General features: G+C 47.3%; 1 protein-coding gene across 1 annotated transcript; it reads right to left on the reverse strand.

Moving 5' to 3' along the window:
* Positions 1-8,112: 8,112 nt before the first annotated feature.
* LOC112848768 (serine protease 40-like) lies at positions 8,113-17,504 on the reverse strand. Its single transcript, XM_025912570.2, has 5 exons — positions 17,370-17,504; positions 16,391-16,553; positions 13,692-13,966; positions 11,938-12,104; positions 8,113-8,609 (listed from the first exon to the last, which is right to left on the reverse strand). The coding sequence occupies exons 1-5, from the start codon at positions 17,491-17,493 to the stop codon at positions 8,292-8,294; spliced, it is 1,047 nt and encodes a 348-aa protein (XP_025768355.1). The 5' UTR covers positions 17,494-17,504; the 3' UTR covers positions 8,113-8,291.
* Positions 17,505-17,716: the final 212 nt, after the last annotated feature.

The raw sequence follows: 17,716 nt of genomic DNA on the forward strand, positions 1-17,716 counted from the left end.
GTTTCAACCTTCTGCATGTTGCTGTCCAGTTCTCCCAGCACCATTTGTTAAAGAGACTGTCTTTTTTCCATTGGATGTTCTTTCCTGCTTTGTCAAAGATGAGTTGGCCATACGTTTCTGGGTCTAGTTCTGGGGTTTCTATTCTATTCCATTGGTCTATGTGTCTGTTTTTGTGCCAATACCATGCTGTCTTGATGATGACAGCTTTGTAGTAGAGGCTAAAGTCTGGGATTGTGATGCCTCCTGCTTTGGTCTTCTTCTTCAAAATTACTTTGGCTATTCGGGGCCTTTTGTGGTTCCATATGAATTTTAGGATTGCTTGTTCTAGTTTCGAGAAGAATGCTGGTGCAATTTTGATTGGGATTGCATTGAATGTCTAGATAGCTTTGGGTAGTATTGACATTTTGATAATATTTATTCTTCCAATCCATGAGCAGGGAATGTCTTTCCATTTCTTTAAATCTTCTTCAATTACCTTCATAAGCTTTCTATAGTTTTCAGCATACAGATCCTTTACATCTTTGGTTAGATTGATTCCTAGGTATTTTATGCTTCTTGGTGCAATTGTGAATGGGATCAGTTTCTTTATTTGTCTTTCTGTTGCTTCATTGTTAGTGTATAAGAATGCAACTGATTTCTGTACATTGATTTTGTATCCTGCAACTTTGCTGAATTCATGGATCAGTTCTAGCAGACTTTTGGTGGAGTCTATCGGATTTTCCATGTATAATATCATGTCATCTGCAAAGACCGAAAGCTTGACTTCATCTTTGCCAATTTTGACGCCTTTGATTTCCTTTTGTTTTCTGATTGCTGATGCTAGAACTTCCAGCACTATGTTAAACAACAGCGGTGAGAGTGGGCATCCCTGTCGTGTTCCTGATCTCAGGGAAAAAGCTCTCAGCTTTTCCCCGTTGAGGATGATGTTAGCTGTGGGCTTTTCATAAATGGCTTTTATGATCTTTAAGTATGTTCCTTCTATCCCGACTTTCTCAAGGGTTTTTATTAAGAAAGGGTGCTGGATTTTGTCAAAGGCCTTTTCTGCATCGATTGACAGGATCATATGGTTTTTCTCTTTTTTTTTTGTTAATGTGATGTATCACGTTGATTGATTTGCGAATGTTGAACCAGCCCTGCATCCCAGGAATGAATCCCACTTGATCATGGTGAATAATTCTTTTTATATGCCGTTGAATTCGATTTGCTAGTATCTTATTGAGAATTTTTGCATCCATATTCATCAGGGATATTGGCCGGTAGTTCTCTTTTTTTACTGGGTCTCTGTCTGGTTTAGGAATCAAAGTAATACTGGCTTCATAGAATGAGTCTGGAAGTTTTCCTTCCCTTTCTATTTCTTGGAATAGCTTGAGAAGGATAGGTATTATCTCTGCTTTAAACGTCTGGTAGAACTCCCCTGGGAAGCCATCTGGTCCTGGACTCTTATTTGTTGGGAGATTTTTGATAACCGATTCAATTTCTTCGCTGGTGATGGGTCTGTTCAAGCTTTCTATTTCCTCCTGATTGAGTTTTGGAAGAGTGTGGGTGTTCAGGAATTTGTCCATTTCTTCTAGGTTGTCCAATTTGTTGGCATATAATTTTTCATAGTATTCCCTGATAATTGTTTGTATCTCTGAGGGATTGGTTGTAATAATTCCATTTTCATTCATGATTTTATCTATTTGGGTCATCTCCCTTTTCTTTTTGAGAAGCCTGGCTAGAGGTTTGTCAATTTTGTTTATTTTTTCAAAAAACCAACTCTTGGTTTCATTGATCTGCTCTACAGTTTTTTTAGATTCTATATTGTTTATTTCTGCTCTGATCTTTATTATTTCTCTTCTTCTGCTGGGTTTAGGCTGCCTTTGCTGTTCTGCTTCTAGTTCCTTTAGGTGTGCTGTTAGATTTTGTATTTGGGATTTTTCTTGTTTCTTGAGATAGGCCTGGATTGCAATGTATTTTCCTCTCAGGACTGCCTTCGCTGCGTCCCAAAGCGTTTGGATTGTTGTATTTTCATTTTCGTTTGTTTCCATATATTTTTTAATTTCTTCTCTAATTGCCTGGTTGACCCACTCATTCGTTAGTAGGGTGTTCTTTAACCTCCATGCTTTTGGAGGTTTTCCAGACTTTTTTCTGTGGTTGATTTCAAGCTTCATAGCGTTGTGGTCTGAAAGTATGCATGGTATGATTTCAATTCTTGTAAACTTATGAAGGGCTGTTTTGTGACCCAGTATATGATCTATCTTGGAGAATGTTCCATGTGCACTCGAGAAGAAAGTATATTCTGTTGCTTTGGGATGCAGAGTTCTAAATATATCTGTCAAGTCCATCTGATCCAATGTCTCATTCAGGGCCCTTGTTTCTTTATTGATCGTGTGTCTAGATGATCTATCCATTTCTGTAAGTGGGGTGTTAAAGTCCCCTGCAATTACCACATTCTTATCAATAAGGTTGCTTGTGTTTATGAGTAATTGTTTTATATATTTGGGCGCTCCGGTATTCGGCGCATAGACATTTATAATTGTTAGCTCTTCCTGATGGATAGACCCTGTCACTATTATATAATGTCCTTCTTCATCTCTTGTTACAGCCTTTAATTTAAAGTCTAGTTTGTCTGATATAAGGATGGCTACTCCAGCTTTCTTTTGGCTTCCAGTAGCATGATAAATAGTTCTCCATCCCCTCACTCTCAATCTAAAGGTGTCCTCAGGTCTAAAATGAGTCTCTTGTAGACAGCAAATAGATGGGTCTTGTTTTTTTATCCATTCTGATACCCTATGTCTTTTGGTTGGCGCATTTAGTCCATTTACATTCAGTGTTATTATAGAAAGATATGGGTTTAGAGTCATTGTGATGTCTGTATGTTTTATGCTTGTAGTGATGTCTCTGGTACTTTGTCTCACAGGGTCCCCCTTAGGATCTCTTGTAGGGCTGGTTTAGTGGTGACAAATTCCTTCAGTTTTTGTTTGTTTGGGAAGACCTTTATCTCTCCTTCTATTCTAAATGACAGACTTGCTGGATAAAGGATTCTCGGCTGCATATTTTTTCTGTCTAGCACACTGAAAATCTCGTGCCAATTCTTTCTGGCCTGCCAAGTTTCAAAAGAGAGATCAGTCACGAGTCTTATAGGTCTCCCTTTATATGTGAGGGCACGTTTACCCCTTGCTGCTTTCAGAATTTTCTCTTTATCCTTGTATTTTGCCAGTTTCACTATGATATGTCGTGCAGAAGATCGATTCAAGTTACGTCTGAAGGGAGTTCTCTGTGCCTCTTGGATTTCAATGCCTTTTTCCTTCCCCAGTTCAGGGAAGTTCTCAGCTATTATTTCTTCAAGTACCCCTTCAGCACCTTTCCCTCTCTCTTCCTCCTCTGGGATACCAATGATGCGTATATTATTTCTTTTTAGTGTATCACTTAGTTTTCTAATTTTCCCCTCATATTCCTGGATTTTTTTATCCCTCTTTTTCTCAGCTTCCTCTTTTTCCATAACTTTATCTTCTAGTTCACCTATTCTCTCCTCTGCCTCTTCAATCCGAGCCGTGGTGGTTTCCATTTTGTTATGCATTTCGTTTAAAGCGTTTTTCAGCTCCTCGTGACTGTTCCTTAGTCCCTTGATCTCTGTAGCAAGAGATTCTCTGCTGTCAGCTATACTGTTTTCAAGCCCAGCGATTAATTTTATGACTATTATTCTAAATTCACTTTCTGTTATATTATTTAAATCCTTTTTGATCAGCTCATTAGCTGTTGTTATTTCCTGGAGATTCTTCTGAGGGGAATTCTTCCGCTTGGTCATTTTGGATAGTCCCTGGCGTGGTGAGGACCTGCAGGGCACTTCCCCTGTGCTGTGGTGTATAACTGGAGTTGGTGGGCGGAGCCGCAGTCAGACCTGATGTCTGCCCCCAGCCCACCGCTGTGTCCACAGTCAGACTGGTTTGTGCCTTCTCTTCCCCTCTCCTAGGGGCGGGATTCACTGTGGGGTGGGGTGGCCTGTCTGGGCTACTTGCACACTGCCAGGCTTGTGATGCTGGGGATCTGGCGTCTGAGCTGGGGTGGGTAGGCAAGGTGCACAGGGGCAGGAGGGGCAGGCTTAGCTTGCTTCTCCTTAGGTGATCCACTTCAGGAGGGGCCCTGTGGCAGCAGGAGGGAGTCAGATCCACTGCCGGAGGTTTGGCTCCGCAGAAGCGCAGAGTTGGGTGTTTGTGCGGAGCGAGCAAGTTCCCTGGCAGGAACTGGTTCTCTTTGGGATTTTGGCTGGGGGATGGGCGGGGGAGATGGCGCTGGCGAGCGCCTTTGTTCCCCACCAAACTGAGCTCTGTCGTCAGGGGGCTCAGCAGCTCTCCTTCCCTTTGTCCTCCAGCCTTCCCGCTTTCTGAGCAGAGCTGTTAACTTATGACCTCTCAGACGCTAAGTCGCGCTTGCTGTCGGAACACAGTCCGTCAGGCCCCTCCGCTTTTGCCAGCCAGACTCGGGGGCTCTGCTTGGCCGGCGAGCCGCCCCTCTGCCCCGGCTCCCTCCCGCCAGTCCGTGGAGCGCGCACCGCCTCTCCGCCCTTCCTACCCTCTTCCGTGGGCCTCTCGTCTGCGCTTGGCTCCGGCGATTCCGTTCTGCTAATCCTCTGGCGGTTTTCTGGGTTATTTAGGCAGGTGTAGGTGGAATCTAAGTGATCAGCAGGACGCGCGGTGAGCCCAGCGTCCTCCTACGCCGCCATCTTCCCTCTCAGTGTCCCTAGTGCTCATCACAAGTGCCCTCTGTAATCCCCATCACCTGTTCAACCCATGACCCCACCCACCTCTCCTTTGGCAACCATCAGTTTGTTCTCTATAGGTGAGAGTCAACTTCTAGGTTTGCCTCTTTACATAAGATCTTATTTTTTGAAGTGATCTCTACACCCAGTGTGGGGCTCAGACTCACAATCACGAGATCAAGAGTTGCATGGTCCATCAACTGAGACAGCTGGGTACCTCATGAATATTTTCTTTACGGAATTAATAAAGACTTTCTTTTCTTTCTTTCTTTCTTTCTTTTTTTTTTTTTTTTTTTTTTTTTAGCAGGAGAGTGGACCCAAGTAATCTAGACCCCCTGTAGCAATTATCTCCTGTCTGTCCCTCCAGGCATACTCTCCACCCCATCCCACTCCTTCTGTGGGGGTAGAAGTGCAAGCTGGAAGGCCTGACAGGTTCCTATTCTCTCTGGCCACAGTGGGTTCAACCAGAGGGGAGACTCAGCTGAAGATCTGAGGAGGTGACAGAAGTGGTCACAGTGTTTATTTCCACAAAAACCCTATTTGTGAGGTTTCCTCAGTTAGCTATGTCCCTCAGCTGTCAGTCCTTGCTCCTCTTCTCCCTTCCCTGTTCTTTAGGGCCAGGGGTGGGGGGAGTGGGGGGTGGCAGAGCTTATGCCAGGCTCCTGCACTGGGCTCCTCTTCTCCTTATCCCTAACCATACCTTAGAAATTAGATCTTTTGTAAAGAAACTCCACACATTATCCTACCATACGTGTGCCAGCTCCAAAGTCCATACTTTGTAATGTCTACGCAAAGTAGCAACTGTATGCCTCTTTCATCTGTGTTTACCTGTTATTCATCCAATCTGTTGTGCCTTCTAATTCAACCATTGTATTTTTCATACACAATATTTTGACTTGGTTCTTTCCTGTGGTTTCTTTGTCTTGGGTCTTATTGCTAATAATATTTTCCAATATCCATAAGGATATTTATTGCGTTTATTAATTTTTGGTGGTCTGTCTCTTCTAATAATTCTATCTCAAATAACATATAACGTCCAATCTTCTGTATTTCTTATGTGGCAATCATACTTCTCAGTCGTGCAGTTATTTTGGCACATGTGCTCATATAACCCATGGGTTAGCAGGTACTCTGTCACTCTTTGGTACAGTATACCAGAGAAGGACAGAAGTCCTGGTGAGTTCAAGGAGAAGGGAGGGTGACCCTAGACCAGAGGCCCCAGGCATCAAAAATCCACTCTTAACCTCTCCTCCATACTGATATCTGCCAGGCATTTTCTGCAGCCAAGGCTTCAACATTAAAGTTCTTAGAAGAAATCATAGTGGAAGGATCAAGTCTCCCCATGTAGTACTCCCCCTGACCTCAGGGGTAGAAGTGTGGGCACGGAGGGCATGTACTCAAGATGGCTATCAGAAGCTACACACTAGTTGACACAGCCACCCTGGAATACACTGGCACCTGAGAAAGATTAGGCAGCATTTGTCACATGGTATCAGATGGGGGGAGAGTGGGACATGCAAACAGCCTTCAAGCCCATACTATCATTGCCCTACTCTCTTAACCCAGCTACAGGCCACTTCAGGAAAACTTCACTTCCTCTAGGATTTCTTGTTGATTCTACATTTCCTTCTCACCTCCCCTGCTCATCCAGGGTTGATGTGGGAGTGCGACCTAGCAGCCCATTGGGAGCTTCTGATGGTGGGTCTGGTGAAATCCACCTCAGCAGCACTCCCAGCCTGTTCCCCAGCCCCAGTCCTACTGGTCTTCCAGACCTGCTCTGCACCCTGACATCAGTCTTGTTATTTGGGATCTTTCCTTGTCACTGACCAGGGCCACACTTGGGACAGTTAACCCAAGCCTCTCAAGGTACCTCTCAAAATTAACCTGAGAGAGGAAATCACACAGAGCTTGAGGTGCCTGAGAATGGCCTGCATTAGAGGGAAGACCTCTGAGCTCCTTAAGAAATCTGGGTTTGAATTTCTGCTCTGCTATTTACTACCCACATCACCTCAGACAAGTTACTTAACCATGCTAGATCTTGGGTTAAGGTCTGTAAAAAGGGATCAAACATGGATAATAATACCAAACATTGAAGCTGGCTGTAACAGGGAAAGTTGTGATTTGGCAGATCTTCAGAGTGGACTGGAAATGTATTTGCATCTACTGAGTTAGGGGACCCAAGAAACTTCATGCAGGACCAACAGTCACACCACTCGGTGCTTCACATAGAAACATGGCTATTGATGGACAAAGCAGAAGTCACTGTGGGAGAGAAACCCAGCACAGTCAGCACAAAGCCACCATGGGTTGAAGGTAAGTGGAAGTTCTAGGGGCAGTGGGTAGATAATGCTCCAAATCTGAACTAAGTGCTGACTCCCACCTCCGGGCCCAGCAATCCAGCCAGGAAGCCCCATAACTGAGTCTACTAATAGGGAGAGAATGTTGTTTTGTTTTTTTTTGTTTTTTTTTTTTTTTTTATCACTTCCAGAGACTGCTGAGCTGGGAAGAAAACCTCTGCATGAGTAGCAGAGGGCTTAAAGCCAGCAAGATTCTGGTGACCATGTGGATGTGACTTCACCTATTTTCACCTGCTGGTTGAGAGTCCAGGCTATCTGGGGGACAAGATCGGAAAGAATTTGCACAGAACACCTGATGGCATTTTTATACAGTGGATCTGCAATGGTTGAGGTCTGCTCCCTGATCACCAAGAGTTCAGGGTGGGTCTTGTGGTTATGAGACTCTTCTGAGTATTCTGCTAACTAGTTACAATTCTGTGACCCAGACATATTTGTAGGGGACAGTTCAGGACATGGCTTAAGGCTCAGTGCTGGGCCAGCAAGTCCTGGGTCAGCCAAACCACAAGCTATGACAGGTTCCCAGAGGGTGGGGGGCTGGGCCCCTGAAGATAGGGGGAGGACAGGTACTGTGGGTACAAGGGGAATAGACTAACAGCAGAGATCTGAGGGCAGCTGACCTGTGATTTTGGACCTTAGCCTGGTAGCCAGAGCCCTTCACAGTCTACTTTAAATAGAGCCTTTCAAATAGAACCTCTGTGACCTGTGGGCCTGGAGTATCCTTCTTCATCTCCAGCTCAGGGCAAATCATTCACCCGTAGGGCGACCCGTCCCTATCACACTGGCCATTAGTGTTCTGTGGGACCTAGGGGATGCCATTTCCTCCATGGGGTGAGGCCTTGGGCCCTAAGCCAAGACAGCTCTTTGGAAGACTCCTCAAGGCTAGTGATTCAGTTCCAGATAGCTAGCCAGGCCCTCAGTGTCCTTGCCCTTCCCTACTCCCAGCTGAGGGAGCGGGGAGAACTTCATGTGCCAAGGAGCTTGAATGACAGGGTGGGGACAGAAGGTAGCTCTGATAGGTCAGAAACAGGAGCAGGAAGCTTCTTTAATATATTTTTTAAAATTTTATCAGGACTGGAGTAAGCTTCAGATGGACAGAATTGCTCAGAGATGGACACATTTAAGAAGAATGTAGAGCCTGTTGGCATTAATGCAAACAAGCTTGTTGGGGAGGACCAGGAGGGGCATCACAGGGTCTGTCACAGAATCCTTAGGAAAATCAGCAGTAGGAGGAAGGTCTGTAAAGACACAAGGGTTATGCAGGTGCTGGGCTTGTGGACAGTGCCCAGAGAAGAAAAGTCACTCAAAATAGGAGGTTTGTCCTGAGAAGGGGCAAAAGAAGGATCAGGATTGGGCAAGGTGCTCCGCTTCTCACTGACCCAGTGGGAAAAGTAGGTGAGCCTGGTGAAGACGCTGGGGCCTATGGGATAGCGGCAGGCCTGGCTCCAGCTAGACAGCCCCATCAGAAACCAAGTGCCACCATTCAGCTTGCAGACCAAGGGGCCTCCAGAATCTCCCTGAGGAAAGAGACAGCATGAATCATGGGGACCAAAATAGAGGGGGACACACATGGTTTAGACAGTGTGAAGTGCCTTTGCCCTCCACCAGAGTGGAGTTTAGGAAGCCTCATGTCAAGGTGGGGCTGTGAATTGTTCTCATCAGAATTACATGGAGGATTTGAAAAATCCAGACACAGAGTCCCACTGCAGACCTCTTTGATCAAAATCGCAAGGGTAGGGCTTTGGAGCTCACTTCACAAAGCCTGTGGAGGGGACTCTGAGCATCCTTCTAAGCTGGCAGTCATAGACCTATCAGAATATGCAGGCAGACTCCAGATATCGGACACCAGCCCTTTGTGCTCCCAATCCTAAGTGAGTGAAAGTACCACCTGAAGTCCCATGGGGCTTGCAGGCCTCTGGGTAATTATCAGTCCAGTACAACATCTCACCTGGGCATTTGTTTTCGACTTATTAAGGTCTCTGGTTTGTGGAGCTTCTTTAGAAAACGCAAACTGTTAAATGTGCTCAGCAGAAAAGAAGTGATCCCAAGTCCAAACTGGTAGGGTGGTCAGAATGGCAGGGAGCCCAAGGGGGTCCCAGAAAAATGCTAAGGACTTTGAGGTCAGGACTCCAAGGCAGGAAGGCACCATTGGGCATAATGCTTCTATCTCATGGGTTATAAAGTAGGGACCAAAGAAACATAGCACCCTTCCAGCCTTCTGTTGAATAAACATGACCGAGTACCCTGTGTGTAGGAGACACTGATATGACACAGAACATGAACACAGACAGTACAGCACACACCATGCACAGATGCAAGATGTGGAACAGAGGCACCCAGGGGGTGGTAAATGGCAGGAAGGGCTGCCCTAACTGGACCATCAGAGAGCCTCTAAGCAGAGATGGGAGGGATGAGCAAGGCCTGACCTGGAATTTGCAGGCACAGGTAGGCGGCCTGCTTGGCACAGGTGAGGCTGAGAAGTGGCAGGGCCAGGCCCAGGCTTATCAGCTGGGAGGGTATGGATGAAGGGACATTGAAGGACACTCAGCAGGGAGGTAGTGTGACCTGATACAGATTCTAAAAGGATGGTAGGATTTCTGGGGCTGGGTGAAGCACAGTATGTGGCAGAACAGAAATCAGCACAGGGAGACCAGTCATGAACTACTGCAGCAGAAAGAGACTGATAAAGACAGGCAAGAAATGGTGAGGCACAGATTTGCCCTACCTGACCCTTTCCCTCCATTTAAGGTAAAAATGGAGCAAGGCAGGAAAAGCAGAATAAGGGCTGAGTGGTGGGTCCTTGGTGTGTGGAGGTCAGAAAGAGGAGGAAGAAAGCAGGAGACACAAGAGGGGCTGCCCTTCAAGTATGATGGGATGTGCTGCAGGGTGCATGGCCAAGCACCAAGTGGGAGGAGGTCAGAGGTGCACCTAGGCATCTGGCTGTCTTGGTGAGAAAACTGTGGAGGAAGGGCGAGCACAAAAGTCTGATAGAATGGGCTGAGGCAAGAAAGAGAAGTGAGTAAGCCAGAGAGGGCCCTTGAAGTGGGTGAGCCCTGTGGGAAGGCAGGCTGAGAATCAGGGCCCAGGGCAGAGAGCTGGGGAAAAGGGAAGGTATGTGTAGGGTGTTTTAAGATGGGCATCATGACAGTATGTTTTTCAGCTGATGGGAGATGGTCAAGGAGAGAGACAAAGAGGTAGCAAAAGGAGCAGGAGAGGAAGGAGCTCTGTATGAGGAAGCATGTGGGGGCCATAGCTCCAAGCTTTTCTAGGTTTGACTATGATCATGCCACTTCACCTTGAGCTATCCACTTTCCTCTCTGGGTCTCAGTTTCTCCACCATAGAATAGAAGGATTCCACAGAGTAGGAGAAAATATTCTTAATACATATATTCAATAACATACTCATATTCTAAAATTCAATGAGAAAGACACACAATCTCATTGAAATAATGGCAAAAAAATTTGAATAGACACTTTTAAAAAGAGGCAATACACATATGAAAAAAGTGCTTATCTTCATTATTCACAGAGAAATTCTCAGAGAAATGCAAATTAAAAATCACATTGAAAGTGGCGGGCAACATGAAGTACTGGAGGCAATGTGGAGCAAACACAACTGTCAGCCCCTGCTGGGGGGAGTGCAAACTGGTACCAGTGGATTGGAAAGCTGCCCCTCAGTACCTGTGAGAGACGAACCTGTGCATATCTTATGGCACAGTAATTCTACTCCCAGGGTTATACTCAACCAAAATGTGAACCCATGTGCACTAAAACACATGCACTAGGATATTCACAGCAAATCTATTTGTAATGGTCTCAAGTGGAAACTATCCAAATGCCACCAAGACTAGAATAGATAAATAAAATTGTAGTATATTCACACATTGGATACCATACAGCAACAAGATGAACAATGTAAACTACACACAAGATGCATAAATCTCAGAAACATAATATTGACCAGATGAGAATGCATCCTCTATAATTCCATGTAGGTAAGTCCCAACACTAATCCACAGAGCTTCAGAAGCCAGGACTAGTCTCAGGGAGTTAGTAACAGGAAGGAAGTATCAGGAGGATTCTTGAGGTGCTGGTTGATACGTGATTGTGCCAATTTCTTTTTTTTTTTATTTAATTTTTTAAAAAATGTTTACTCATTTTTAACACAGAGAGAGAGAGAGAGAGAGAGAGAGAGAGAGAGAATGGGAGGGGCAGCGAGAGGGAGATACAGAATCCGAAGCAGGTTTCAGGCTCTGAGCTGTCAGAGAGCCCGACATGCAGCTCGAACTCACGAACTGCGAGATCATAACCTAAGCCGAAGTCAGACGCTCAACTGACTGAGCCACCCAGGCGCCCCCAAAATTTTTTTTTAATGTTTATTTATTTTTGAGACAGAGAGAGACAGACAAACAGAGTGCAAGCAGGGGAGGGGCAGAGACAGAGGGAGACACAGAATCTGAAGCAGGCTTCAGGCTCTGAGCTGTCAGCACAGAGCCGGACATGAGGCTCAAACTCACGGACCACGAGATTATGACCTGAGCTGAAGTCGGATGCTTAACAGACTGAGCCACCCAGGTGTCCCTGATTGTGCAAATTTCTAAAAATGCATCAAATGGCACATGTCTAAATTATGCCCTTTTCTATGCATGCTATTCTTCAACAACGTTTTTTTTTTAAACGAAGAAATGTATGGAATGAACTAGTATTCTTTGGGGTCTTCTGATCTTCAGTTCTGACACTTCAGGCTGGGGTGAGCTTAGGAGGAGGAAGTCAGGGGCAGGATCCAGAGAAGACACAAAGAGAGAGGGGAGTTCCCACTTGATAAACAGAGCCAATCTCACTTACTCTGCAGATGGACTTTCCTGTCATGAGGTCCCCAGCACAAAACATATCCTCGTGTATAGAATATTCACTGCTGCTGGAGTCTGGCGATTGGAAATACATTTTACAGACTTCACTGTCAATGATGCCAACCTCTCCCTCCTGCAGCTGAAATGGTGCAGCCAGGAAATCTGCAGGGGTCAGGAGTGGGGGAAGGTCAGATGTGGGTTGGAGCCTGAGAGAAGGGCTAGCTACCTCCCCAACCGGCCTGCTAATGGACATGCTGCCATTTCCAACTGACAGGATTGGGGAAGTCTCTCAGAGGACTTGCAAAGATGAAGGGACAAGACATTTAAGTCAGACAAGAGAGCAAAGGTGAGGGGTCTGTGGTGGGAAGTGCCAGGAGGGAGGTCTGGGTGGCTGCAGTGGCGTGGGAGTTGAAAAAAATGAGACAAGGTCACAGCAGGGTCCAGAGCGAGCAAGGCCTCTTCACCAGTATGTGGAGTTTGGATTTCTCTCAAGCACACTGGGAAACCACTGAAGGGTCTCCTTGTGTTTTGAAAATAATTAATCCGGCAGCTATGCAGATATAGAAGTAGAGGTGGAGGGTGGAAGTTGAGAGTCCTAGCTTGGCCCAGGTTCCAGTGATGCACCTAATGGATGCTGGGTGGGGTGAGGTAGTATGTCAAATAAGACATGGCCCAGCCTCAACGAGCAGCTGGTCTGTGGATGCTTTCCATGTGGATTCTATTTCCACAGATTGCTCACAGATCAGACTGGTGTTTTCAGTGTCACAGTGACAGCTCCGTCCTGTGGAGTGCTTGCCATGTACAGCTCTCACATGTCCTTGGGGACAACCCAGGCCCAGCAACTGTGGTCAGGGAGAGGACAGAACAGCTGCAGGCTGAGTCTATCATTGATGTCAGATGCTCCCTGACCTGCTGGCTGCTCTAGCCTGCAACTTCCCCTCATACCCCAATTCCTACCCTCCGACCAGTTTTGCAGAATCCTCCTTGCTCTGCCAGTGGTTCTTAATGAGTGACAGTGCTTCCCAAGAGGGTGTCTTTGGAAATGTTGAAGCATTGGCTGTTTTCATGACTAGACAGTGTGATTGATATTTGTGGCCAGAGCACAGCAAAGAAAATCTTGCCCCAAATACCTCCAGTGAGATACTCTGCCAGATCATGACCCTATGACCCTACAAATCATGGCAAATTTACATTCTGCTTTTTTCACTCTATGTTACATTTTCCTAAATTAAAAGCATTTTCCATTGTGTTAAAAAAATATTTGCCCACCATTTCTCCTCTCTCAGCCTAAAAATGTACAAGCCCAGCAAGCTGGCAGAACAGGCAAGTTTTACTTGAATTAATGGATGAGGGGAAGTGAGATTCACATAGGAATATGTTCTTAATCCAGAAACACCCAACTTTGCCTCTCAAGCCAACAAGCAAACTTGTTTTAATTTCCTTACTGTTATGCTTCCCTGAGTACCTTCCATGGTAGGGGAAGCCCAAGAGGTGCCTGATGAAGCTTTGGAAGGGCCTGACATGGTCTCATGCAGGACCTGTGAATCAGAGTGGAATCCTAAATGGCTTGGAGTCAAAGAGCCCAAGTTCTTGATTCCAAAAGTTAGATATGCTCAGACTTTTTGAAGCATGACAGAAGGAAACTGAAGCTTTAGAAGGAAATGGTATCAGGGCTGGAAGGGCCCCACAATGGTTAACACACCTTCCTCCTCCACCACTACCCTCCCTGCCTGCCCTGCTCCTACTCACCATCCTCAGTGATCATCCCCCAGCCGGTTATCCAGCAGCTGCTGTGAAGGGGCAGCTTCATGGTAGGCCCCGGCAGGCAGGCAGGGAGGATGTGAGAAGTAAAGTTCACAGATAGATGCAGTTGCAACAGAGCGATGTCACTGCCCATGTAGTAGCGCTTGTTAAAGTCATTGTGAACAATGACTCGATACACTGTCATCTGCCGGCTATGCTCAGTGGGATGTTGGAGCTGATGGTACCCTAGCAGGACCTGGTAGTCAGATGGTTCATGGGACCTGTTGTGAGAGGCTGTATTATCACCTGTCTCCTCTGAGCACTGGGCTAACACCCTTGCACTCTCACCTGACTGCCTACCCCCAACTTTCCCAACCCCATAAGCAACCAGACATCACCATTATTCCAGAGGTTGCTCTCTCCTCCCTTCCTAATGTTCTCATCAGGTGGGCTGGATTCTTGTCTGTCTGTTGCCTCAGGAAATCTGTCCTTTGAAAGTTTCTGGGGGCGCCTGGGTGGCTCAGTCGGTTAAACGTCCGACTTCAGCTCAGGTCACGATCTCGATCTCGTGGTCCATGAGTTCGAGCCCCGCATCGGGCTCTGGGCTGATGGCTCAGAGCCTGGAGCCTGCTTCTGATTCTGTGTCTCCCTCTCTCTCTGCCCCTCCCCCGTTCATGCTCTGTCTCTCTCTGTCTCAAAAATAAATAAACGTTAAAAAAAATTTTGGGGCGCCTGGGTGGCTCAGTCAGTTAAGTGGCCGACTTCAGCTCAGGTCATGATCTCGCGGTCCGTGAGTTCGAGCCCCGCGTCGGGCTCTGGGCTGATGGCTCAGAGCCTGGAGCCTGCTTCCGATTCTGTGTCTCCCTCTCTCTCTGCCCCTCCCCCGTTCATGCTCTGTCTCTTTCTGTCTCAAAAATAAATAAAAAACATTAAAAAAAAAAAAAAGAAAGTTTCTGATGGCTTTCCCAGTATGCCCCCAAATCAAAGGAGCAGAGAATCTCAGTGCTGGAAAGAAACATTGGGGCACATCAAACTATACCCCTTCATTTTAGAACAGAGGAGACTTGGCTCCTTCCCAGCTCTGACCAGAACCATTGGAAGGTCCCATGGCTTGGAGTGGTTCTCAAAGACCCCATTTCTCAGTGCAGAATCATCCATTCCCTCTTCCCATTCTTCACACTCAGACTTCCCTAAAGGATGAACCCCATCTGGAGACAGGCACTCAATAAGCCTGTGTGGAGCAAACAGGCGAACACATGGAACTGAACTTGCTTCTGGAATGTGAGCAGATTTCCAACATACGTGGTCTGCTCGTGCTGGTCCCTTGCCCAGACTCCATGTGACTGCATTCTGCATTCTTCTCCCACAAGGCTGTACTAGCTCCAAGCCCCTCCTCTGATGCAACCCATGGTACCTCTCCTGACACTGGCTCAGGGTCTACCCTCTTGCATATTCTGGTCTTTCCATCCTGCAGCACAGTAGCTGGGTTCATGTGTCACTTTCCTGACAGGATGAGAAACTTCAAGGTGGGTCTTGCATCTCCACATCCTCCACGGTGGGCCTCACAAGGGGCCTACCACCCACGAGTGCTGAATAAATGAACAGAACCCAAGTGGTTCTCAAAGCCAGTTGATGCCAGTGGCTCTTACCTCCTCTGACTTCAAGTGTGATATTCTCCCCGCTCCCTCTGGGCACAGAGTAAGCTCAGGATACACCTGAGATGCAGCCCACTCTCCTATCTGTGTCCCATCCGAGGACAGAGGCCATTTGCTTCATGCCTCACTCTGGCCTATGGAGACAGTGGTGAACACAGTTGCTCTTAGGCACATATTTCTACAGAAGTGACAGGAATTTCTGGATGCTGGTTAAACAGCCAGAGTCCCATGATGCTTCCATAGAGAAATGTGCTAGAATGTGCAGGTGGTTAGGACCCAGGGAAGCCTCTGGCAGTTGTGCTAATGATGACCTTTGAACAGCCTGATTGGAAGAGGACAAAATAATTGCCCAATTTGTCCAGGCTCTAATGCTCCCCCAGCCCTGGAAAGTGGGGACCCTAGAACTATTGCTCTGACTTAAAGCCTAAAACCTGTGCCATATGTCCAGCCAGGGATACTACACACCCACTACCATCTGCACAAGAGGAAACAAACCCACTGACATCTTGTTGGCCTGTCTAGAGCTGGGCAAGATGTAGAATGCAGAATCTACCTTGAGTGGGAACAGGACTCAGAATCCTAAAATTTAAAGAAGACAAAAATTGGGCTGGAGGCAATGACTTTGGAACTAAAGTTTGTTTTCCAGTACTTACTGATAATCACAGTTAAAGTTAATTTCCACTTAGCTATGTACAAGTAATGTACATGTAGCTGAGACAGCCATACCATCTTGGTATTACCAAAGTGTGAGGAGGGGGACAGATGGGAACATCCCTGAAGGAAGAGATAAGGTAAATGGCCTTTGTACTGGGAGATGTGAACTCAGAGAGTCAGGAGACTGGAGTAAGGTGGTGAGAAGGGATGGCATTCCAAGTAGAGGGGAATGCTCGGTCAAAGGCAGGAGCAACAGTACACACAGACACCTGGTGGTGGCCAGGAACAAAGCCTAGGGAAAAAGGTCTGGGACATCATTCTCCCCCTTCTGTTCTGTCCATCTTGTGTTCCCTCCCCAATCCCACTCGAGTCACTGGGCCCACTGGGAACACGCACTTTTGGAAGCAGTGGGCAGCTGAGATCACCCAGTAGGCATCTATGAGGGCAGCTCCACAGATGTGCTTGCCGTGGTAGAGTAGGCTGGCCTGCCATGGCCACCGACAGTCTGGTGCATTCTGGCCACCAAAGATCTTCCCAGTTACTGCTGGCTTCCCACACACTGTGGAGACAATCCTACCCATGAGGCACCATGAGGTATTATGGATGCCAGCCTTGGTGTCTCTGGATGTCAGCATCAACAAGACACAGGGCCACCATGGCCCCTCCTCCCTTTTCAGCTGGGAAATCCAAGGCCCAGGGTGAAGAGACATGGCTCATGTAACAAAGAGCCACCTGGCTTTGCTGGTGATGGTAGTACTAAGGAAGCAGCCTGTGGGTTTCAGTAAGAAGGGTGGGGGTGAGGTTTGTGGTGCAGGCACCTGCAGAGGTACACATCTGCATACCACTGGGGTGTGCAAGTCAAGACCAGGAAGTGGTGCTGCCCCAGGTGCTTCACCAGACCTTATTTCACTTAACTAGCACACCATTATTTGAAGTCCCAGAAACTAAGGACTTACTTAGGGATGCTGTTTACTCAGGGCCACTGAGGATTAAGTGGTTGCACCCCTCCCACCTCAGTCCAATATTCTAGGGAGACTGAGGCCAAATGGAGCACATTTTGCTTGATAATTCTCCTGAAGCACTGCATCCTGTTCTTAAAATGAAGAGGTTTTGGGGGTCCACACATACAGGCCAGTAATGAACCTCCGCTCTTGAACTGAGGAGGCTTGAGATCCAGAAGGAAAGAGCTGGCAAGAAGAGGGGGTGCCCTGGTCTCCTCAGCCATGGGTCTCCCTGACCGTGCCGAAGGGGAACCCAGGAATTCTAGGGCCCCACTCAGCCAGGTAGAGGTCCTCCTGGTGGACCTGGGTGGGTGAGGGACACTTGAGAGGTGGGGGAACCTGACGCCCCTCACCATACTCCCCCCCACACTCACCATCCGCAGCAGTTCCCTTGGGCTCAGCACGAAGCAACAGTGGGCACAGCCAGAGCAGGGCTGTGGCCAGCACGCAGGCCCCTTGCCAGCCTGGGCCTGAGCCCTCGGCCCGGGCGCTTGCCATTGGGCTAGTCCACGTCGTCTTCCCAGATGAGGGGCCTGCGCCACGCAAGGCCGCAAGGGCTGCTGGGAAACCGTCTCCCTCTGTGGGGAGTGTCGCCTCCTGCCCTGCAGCCTGTGTGGGTACCAGGAGGAGGCAATGGGCCCACACATGATGCCAGAGCCCCTAGGCTGATGGGAGAACCAGAGGACATATAGAGTCTTCTGCCAAGGGACCCCAGTTTGAT

The sequence above is a fragment of the Puma concolor genome, chromosome C1, assembly GCF_028749965.1.
Source record: "Puma concolor isolate L17-30 chromosome C1, mPumCon1.1.hap2, whole genome shotgun sequence".
NCBI lineage: Eukaryota > Metazoa > Chordata > Mammalia > Carnivora > Felidae > Puma > Puma concolor.